The sequence below is a fragment of the Rattus norvegicus genome, chromosome 9 (genome assembly GCF_036323735.1).
Source record: "Rattus norvegicus strain BN/NHsdMcwi chromosome 9, GRCr8, whole genome shotgun sequence".
Taxonomy (NCBI): Eukaryota; Metazoa; Chordata; class Mammalia; order Rodentia; family Muridae; genus Rattus; species Rattus norvegicus.
The window spans coordinates 46,650,180-46,659,307 of NC_086027.1; the positions used below are offsets into that span (position 1 = coordinate 46,650,180).

General features: G+C 45.5%; 1 protein-coding gene across 3 annotated transcripts in view; it reads right to left on the reverse strand.

Annotated features, from left to right (window-relative positions):
- The window catches only part of Tmem131 (transmembrane protein 131), a 146,297-nt gene extending 137,852 nt beyond the window's left edge, over nucleotides 1–8,445 (reverse strand). The window contains exon 1 of one of the 3 annotated variants that reach the window (XM_006244855.5): nucleotides 7,853–8,436. In XM_006244855.5, coding sequence (XP_006244917.1) covers nucleotides 7,853–8,030 — 178 coding nt within the window. In that variant the 5' untranslated portion in view covers nucleotides 8,031–8,436. Of the gene's footprint in view, nucleotides 1–7,852 lie in introns of all 3 variants that reach the window. The other 2 variants (NM_001427652.1, XM_039084533.2) reach the window with 2 other exon arrangements.
- Between the last annotated feature and the right edge of the window lie 683 nt (nucleotides 8,446–9,128).

The following is a 9,128-nucleotide window of genomic DNA, read 5'->3' on the forward strand; positions in this document are numbered from 1 at the left end:
TACATCTACTGTGTATCCTCTACATCTACTGCGTATCCTCTATATCTACTGTGTATCCTCTACATCTACTGTATGTTCTCTACATCTACTATGTGTCCTCTACATCTACTGCATGTCCTCTACATCTACTGTGTATCCTCTACATCTACTGTGTACTCTCTACATCTACTGTGTATCCTCTACATCTACTGTGTACTCTCTACATCTACTGTGTATCCTCTACATCTACTGTGTACTCTCTACATCTACTGTGTATCCTCTACATCTACTGTGTATCCTCTACATCTTCTGCGTATCCTCTATATCTACTGTGTATCCTCTACATCTACTGTATGTTCTCTACATCTACTATGTGTCCTCTACATCTACTGCGTGTCCTCTACATCTACTGTGTATCCTCTACATCTACTGTGTACTCTCTACATCTACTGCGTATCCTCTATATCTACTGTGTATCCTCTACATCTACTGTATGTTCTCTACATCTACTATGTGTCCTCTACATCTACTGCATGTCCTCTACATCTACTGTGTATCCTCTACATCTACTGTGTACTCTCTACATCTACTGTGTATCCTCTACATCTACTGCGTATCCTCTATATCTACTGTGTATCCTCTACATCTACTGTATGTTCTCTACATCTACTGTGTATCCTCTACATCTACTGCGTATCCTCTACATCTACTGTGTATCCTCTACATCTACTGTGTACTCTCTACATCTACTGTGTATCCTCTACATCTACTGTATGTTCTCTACATCTACTATGTGTCCTCTACATCTACTGCGTGTCCTCTACATCTACTGTGTATCCTCTACATCTACTGTGTACTCTCTACATCTACTGTGTATCCTCTACATCTACTGCGTATCCTCTATATCTACTGTGTATCCTCTACATCTACTGTGTACTCTCTACATCTACTGTGTATCCTCTACATCTACTGTATGTTCTCTACATCTACTATGTGTCCTCTACATCTACTATGTATCCTCTACATCTACTGTGTACTTTCTACATCTACTGTGTGTCCTCTACATCTACTGTGTACTCTCTACATCTACTGTGTATTCCCTCCATCTACTGTGTGTTCTCTACAATATTGGCATCAACAATACATGGTACTGAAATTCCCCCATATGACATAAGCAGAGGGGAAGGAGGGAGATGGAGGGCTGTGCAGGAACAAATAGTAACAAGGTACTATGACATCTGTATATGAAAATGTCATAAATGAACCCCATTATTCTGTACATTAAAAAGTGAGTAATAAAGAAACCAGGCTGAACATGACTGAAGACAAATATAATCCCTGAACTCAGGAAGTTGAGGCAAGAAGACTGCTGAGTTCAACTCTGGCCTGGGTTATAAAGATCCTGTCTCTTAAAAAAAAAAAAAAAAAAAAAGTCCACACATGATAGCATATGCCTAATCTTACCTACTCCATCTGGGATGCTGAGACAGTAAGGTTCCAAGTTCAAGGCTTCGCTAAGCTACCTAGTACACTCAAGATCGACCTAGGTAACCCTAGGGAGACCCCGACCCAGTCAAAATAAAAGTTAAAAAGAACCAAGGGTACAGCTGAGAGACAGGGCACTTTCCTAGCATCACCATGGCTCTGGGCTCAATCCCTAGTACTGAGGAAAAAAATGGAGAAATTATGACTGCCTACCTAGGGGCCTAGCATCATAGAGCCTCAGAAAGGAGGTGCCTAAGTCTGAGGCCAGCCTGGCCCACACAGGGAGAAAATGGAAATTCCAACACATGCTGCAACAGAAGCTTTACAGACACTATGCCAAATTAAATAAAACAAGTCAAAAAGACAATGCTGAGCAGGCCACTTATGTATTAGGCAACTCTCATCAAATTCAGACACCATGGCCTGCCGGTGGGGGAGCAGTGGAGAGAAATGGGAGTTGTCCATAGGTAAAGGGGTTCCAATAATGCTTGATGAAAGAGTTCTGGGGAGCTAATGCACAGATGTGAATATACTCACTGTAGGTACTGCACACTAAAACGATTAATATGGTACATGTTGTGGGATTTCATCACAGTTAAAAAGACATACAAACAATGCAGGTTTTACACTCTTATCATGACAGAAAGTGTCAAGGGTCCTCTTAGACATTTTTCAGACCTTTGCCCCATGTATTGTATCAAACTGAATAAAGCAAAGGGAAGCTTCTCAAATGTTTTTGTAAGAAAAACCAAAGCACTAAAAGCAAGCTTCTTCTGAAACCCTGGGGTTCAAAGTGACGTCTAAAGGAGATTCTGGGCATGGTGGTGGCTGCCAGCACTCCCAGCACTCAGGGGGCTGAAGCCAGAGAATAAGGAGTTGGAGGCCAGTCTGGGCAGCACAGTTAGGACTCTGCCTCAAACGCAAACAATGAACAACATAGCAAATTCTACACCCAGCCTCTGGATTCTCTTTAGTGCTTTTTAATCTAGGACTAACTTCCAAGAATAATGCCTAGGTCTAGACCAACTTGTCACAAAAAAAAAAAGAGCCAAGGAGAATTTGCAGAATACAATATTGCTTAACTCAAGCCACAAAAACAGGCTTCTAAATCATCAAATACAACAGTCAGTAGCTACCAATAGCAAATATTCAATGCCCTGGACTAGCCACTAATAAGAAAGTTTCTTTTTAAGAATCCTGATGATACGGAATGGGCTATGAGCATTTGAAGGTTTTCCAAGCTGACAGACTCTGACTACTGAGATTCAAGAAATTAGCTAGGTGTGGTGGCACACAGCTTTAATCCCAGCCCTCAGCAGGCAGAAGCAATCCATCTACTCCAGTTCAAGGCCAGTCTACAGAGCTAGTTCCAGAGCAGTCAGGGAAACCCAGTCTTAGAAAGTACAATACCAAAGTCAAGTAGCTGATGCACTGACGTGCTTGCTCCTTCTCTGGTGAGAACTTAACATGGCACCCACATGCGTGAATGCTCACCGGAACTTTATAGTTTGGCTCAGGAAGCAGTGGTTTGCAGGGAATCCTGGCTTTGTCATTTACCAGCTATTACCTGAGTACTGTGCCAGTCTCACTAGTTTGAGGATCTGAAAATCTTAAAAGTACTAGAGTCAAGGCAACGATGGTCTATTATTCATTTAATTATGTGTTCAATGTGCATATGTGTGGGGTGCTGTGCATGAATGCAGGGGAGCATCAGAGCTCCCAGGGGAGGAGTTACCGGCAGCCGTGAGCCTCCCATGTGGGTGTTGGAAACCTAATGTGGGTCCACAAGAGCATACACATTCAGCCCCAGGAGCAAAGGCTGAGATAGGTATAGCTACTCGTTCTAGTCATAAACGCAGCAACACGTGGGAAAAGAACACCACCTCAGTGTTACCCAATATCCTACTGCAACATTACCTAAGGGCAACTACACCTGAGGATTTTTACCTATTTAAGCTCCAGGTCATCGGTTAAAAAACAAAAGTGGAAGGTGGGATCATTTCAAGCAAATCTTCATTCAGAACTATGTTCACGTTGCAAATGCCTCACAGAAAGTCTAGTCCAGGTGAAGGAGTGGAGTCACTTAACTGACCGCTGATATAAGAGGAATGATGAATGGACTCCATATGCTCGAAGGAAGCAGGACTGCACCTGAACAGCAAAAGTTGGGAGGCAGGAGGTGTGTACTGGGCACCCTGAACTGGACCATGGAAGTCGTAGGAAGAGCTGACCAAAGGAGGGGTCAAAGGCACTGGCACCACCAAGTAGAGGTTCAAGACTGAGTTTAACATGGCCGAGGAATAACGTGGCACTAATACCAACTGAAAATGGGAGGTGGTGTAAGCTAATCCTGCCCAGACCTCAGTGTATGCTGCTGGCCAGACACACAGATGCAGACAGACACCATCCAACTGGCACATGCAGAGCAGTGACAGCTGGCTAGGACACAGTGACAACCAAGAAGTACAAAGTCCACTCCTCACATAAGGCCTAAGCTGCTCTCAACAGACAAAATGGAGAATTCAGACCTCTTGGTTCGGCAAACCAAAAAGAAATAAACCACAAGGGAAAGCACCTCTAAGGTACTGAGAACCCAGTAAAAGACATATTTACTGTGCCACTAAGAGGAACATGTTTTATCAAAAGTCTAACAAATGAGATGATTTTACAACTACTTCCAAAGATCATCTCTTCAAAGGTGCCTATCAGATTGACGGTAAGAATTCACAGAGAGAAATATTGGAAAGAGGAAGAAGATGCTTATAGAAAACAAAGGGCATACGTCTTCCAACTACAGGACTCCAATGTTTCTAACTACTAAACAGCTTTTAGAAAAAGCAAAACAAGCCCATTTATAGTGTTCATACTGTATCACCCTATTTAAAAGGCTCTAAATTAAAATGTAGACATTCTACCCAAAGGACGAAACACCTCACTCTCCTTAAAACATAACTTTACATTAGAAAGTGCATCTCTCTAATCAATTCTATGAGCCTAAGACAGACAACTAACAGGTTTTTACCTCCCTTCCTCCAGCCATAAGTCCTAAGCATTTGGTTCTAATGCTTTATATAGAGAATACCATATTCTGTATGACACAAATGCAGTTGAAAATAAAATTTGTGCATGAAAGCATCACACATGAGCAGAAAATAAATAAATAAGTAAGTCTTAATAACACTACAGACTAGTCCTTGCCTTTAACTACCAATTAATGAAAACACACACAGCCTTCAGACTCAAACTGTCACTGAATGAAACAGTCCAAAAATCAGCCCCAAGTTTTATTTACTAGATATGTAAATAGTTAGTTTAGAGTGAGTCAAAAGGCACCACACCTTCCAAACTCCACTTCACAATGAAATGAATGCATATGATGTTTTAAAAACTTATCAGCTGGGCTCGGGATGGTGGGCGGGTGACTTTGCAGTTAATACTTTCTGCTCTTGCAGAGGACCCAGATTCAGGTCTAAAGACCCATATCAGACATCTCACAATCATCTGTAACTCCAGCTCTGAGGGATCTGACCCCTTCTTCTGTGGAGCACAGGGCATTCATACAGCACACATGCTTACAGGCAGGCAAAACATTCAAACACGAAAAATAAAACTTAAAAAAAAAAAAAGACTTGCTTGCCATAATGACTGACTTATAGCCAAGATTCCATCAAAAGTCATATAAGATATATGTATCTTCACTGTGTGCGTATTTTAATAACGTCTTTTATCACAGAGAGACAGACAGAAAGAGACTCTCTGCTTTCAGTATGTAAATGTTACTCTCAAGAACACTCTTACACTAGCCAGGTTATCTATAGTAATTATGGTGACTTTAAGTCTGGCAACTATCTCAGAGTTTCTACAGACATTAAAGTAGTCAAACGTTGTCAAAGCTCCCTTTCCTCTGGACCAGCGATAACATAACACACTTCACAGGTCAGGTAAGATGTGTGTAAAGATAGAGTCCGAAGACAGACAAGGATGTTAAGACAAGGAATGGCTCATGTTGTCAGGAAAATGACCATCTGGGTCAAACACTCGGAGCTGCATTAGGCAATCCAGCATTGCCTGCAGCTCTCCTTTGAGACAGTGACTTTGACTCTGTCTTGATTTTCTAGGAAATTCTACTGCAGTGCAGGAAAAAAAATATACAAATATACAAAATACACAGAGAACCACCACTAGATTTGCTGGCAGATCCCTTCTTGGAAACGTCAAACTATATCACTTGACACAGAAGATCCTCAGGGAGTAAAGAGATAAACTAAACGTAGGTTTCTTCATAAGTCTGACCAAACTTTCTGAAAATAAAAACAAAAACAAAAGAAAAGAAACAAAAACCAAAAACTCAACAGCACTGGGGCGAATGTTCTATTTGCCACAGCAGAGGCCAAAGACATTGTGTCACAATCCTGGGCGAAAATCAATTCCATTTCCCCTACTTATTCAAAATAAAAACAGGACTGGAATTTGATCTAAAAGCATGTTTAGAGAGTAGAACATTTATTGAGAGATTTTTTTTTTTTTGGAACATTTGATTAGAACCAGACCTATTTATGAGAGCCTAAGACATATGATATATATTAATATAATTACTCCTAATATCTTAAATAACTATTCCATCCGTACAAATGGTTCCCCCAGATACAGCACTGCCACGAAGGATGTCTGATTCGGCCAGGCCCAGTGGCTGACTCAATCACTTCCTTTCATACTTAACACCTTGGCCGCTACTCTACAGGCTTGGCCCTTCCACATTATTTACGAATATTAGAGAGGTGCATGGGCACTTGTAAATTATGCAAATATATTTCAGACTAATATCCTCAAACAAATTTACTTAACTGTGCCCCCAAAGTTAGTGTATAAAATGATGATTGGAAAAGGCGAGGCACCTACTGTGCGCCTGCACCACACAAGGCAATCAACAGCAAAGCAAAGCAAGTCCCCCTCTGGGTCACAGCGAAGCACAAGAAGACATGCCCACTCAATTATCAAACTATAGAAGGTTCACTCAACACACATGTCCAAATGTTGGCTACCACAGTCACCCATACCAACACTAAACTAACAGACGATCATAAATAATAAGAAGAATTATGGCAATCTGAGGCCTGACCATCTTAAAGCAACATTTTTCATGCTTAAAATAATCTTGCCTTTGCCAAATCCCTGCTTGCTGTTAACCAGACTGAGGCTGTTTATAGAGTTCAATGAGGGAATGTAATGTTTCTAAGAAAGATAAATAATAGAGTGACAAATAGTTACACTTTAAGGCTAATCTGGTTTACCTCTGCAGTTGCCAGACAGTAACAGGGATCTTATAACCATACAGGAAAACAACTTCAAAATTATAAGGAAAGAAATTATATTTCCTTGTAGAATTCCTCTGGTGTGTAATGAAAGATAATCTAACTAGTTTTCTCAATCTTAAAAAAAAAAAGCAGCATTCGCTGTGAATTAATTCATGAAGGCTCTGTGACTGCTCACACTCCTCCCTCCTCCCCTGGGCTCTGCACAGAAACAGGTAGTCCGGAGACACCCCCTCCCCACCCCCCAAATCAGTTTTGATCTTCAAGATTATAAAGTAATTTCTGACCTTGTCAAAGTACCAGTTTTACAGCTTTACAATATTAGGGGAGTTTTTAAAACAGGAGTGAGGCTTCAATTATGAATTTATAGGTGAAGGGTATGCAAGCTGCCATTTGTTTCTAAGGGCTCACACACCAAAGAGAAAAGGTACCGAAATTACGTGAGGCTATTAATGCAGAAATGGAAATCGGCTTCCAGTAGCTTACTAGAGGCAAATGAAATTCTATTTAGGGCTAATAACAAGCAAACAATCCTCCACGCCGCAAAGGGATACTGAATAAGAATACTAAAGAAACAAGAGCCTCTTCAAAGAGATGTTCCAGCAAATATAAATTTTATAAGCTGTGTATTTAAGTCTTTCCCATCAGTCTCGCTATTTTTTTTTTTAACCACCGCATTTTAAAGTGAGCTCCGTCCGCATGCACAAATTAAAACCCGACAAAGGGGATAACAAGAAAAGCGTCCCGCGATCGACCGACCTAGCAGGAGCCACCAAGAAACCGGGTGCCTCCACACCACATAGCGGGCCAAGTAGCAAGAACCTACGAGAGCTCGGGAAGTTTTGAAATGGGCACTGACAGCAGACGAGGGGAAGACCGGGGAACGGCAAAGGAAAGGAATCACGGAGCAGCTACAGAGCCGCGCCGCGCGGCCGACGCGGCAGCTCGCCGAACCGCGAGTCGCCGGCTCGGGACGGGGCTCGACCCAGCAACTTCGCGCCGGCGCCCGCCGCGGGCCTCCCTCTCCCGCCCGTGGCCCGCCACCCGCCGCCCTCTGCCTGCCGCCGGCCACCCACCTTCCTTCTCGGCCCGCGCCGCGGCCACCACGAGGGTCATCACCAGGTGCAGCGCTCCCAGGAGGCCGGCGGCCGCGCTCCGAGGACCCCCGCCGCGGCCGGCCGCGGGCTCCAGCCGGGCCCCGGAGGACGCGGAGGCGGCGGCGGCGGCTGCTCCTCCTCCCGCCCGCTTCCCCATCCTGGCCGGCCGGGGGCCGCCAAGCTCGAGGTCCGGCGCGACCCTTCTCCGCGAGGTGACGGCAGCGGCGCGGGAGCCGTGGTCCGGGCTGTGGGCGCGGTGCCGGAGGAGAGAGCGGTTGTGGGCCCAGGGCTCGGGCTCCCGGCGTGGGTCCGGGTCGGTGCGTGCGTGGGAGCGAGAGTGTCAGTCACAGCCTCGGCATCGGCATCGCCTACGAAGAGCCGGAACGGAGAGGCCGCGGGTCAGGCACGGCAGGCGGCCATACTGGAAACGGGCAAGGGCCGCGGGCCCCGGCGCTGGCCTCTGAGGGGCGGGGCGGAGCGCAGGGGCCCGCCCCCTCCGTGCCAACACCTGGGCGGCCCGCCCGTTCGCGTGTTTCCCGAGGACTCCGTGAGCTCCGACTCCTCGACACGCCCTCAGAATCCCACGGGCTTCACCGACCTGACGGGCCGGAGCGGCCAACCGCACCCTGTCACCGCTGCGGGGCCCAGGAGGAGGAGGGAAAGGGACCCGGGCCGGCCAGGAGTTAAGATGGCGGCAGGAGCTTCACGGAGGCAGTGACGGCAGTCACAGGGGAGACGGGGTGGCCACGGTGCGCAGCCGCATTGGTGCGTGGGCGGGGCCCGGCCGCGCCTCCGACGCCGGGACAAACCCGAGTCTAGTGGTACTGCAATGTTGAAGCCTTCCAGAGGTCTGGGTAGGCATCCGGAGTCCAATGCCAACAGTCCGTGCCAGTGACTCCTCCGAATCGCCCCTCTGCTCCTCGATGGCCTTGACATGGGGAGTGTTCAGGGTCCGATTCAATTTCTGGCGGTGCATCCTTGAGAATGGGAACCCGCTCTGTTTACGTCTGTGTCTTCCAAAGCGTACCCAAGAGAGGCTTAATGGAATCCTCGTACCTCATGTTCACAGGAAACCCTTTTATGTTGTTTCTTTGCTTGTTTGTATTTGGAAACTTACCGTGTGTGCGAAAAGCATCAGTTGGGGAATGGTTGAGGAACGTGGCAAGGTGTGCCTCCCTAGAAGCCAGACTAGGTTTTCTCTATCTTGGAATGATTAATGTTTCTATGTACATACTCCTTTCAAAGGCCCAAATTA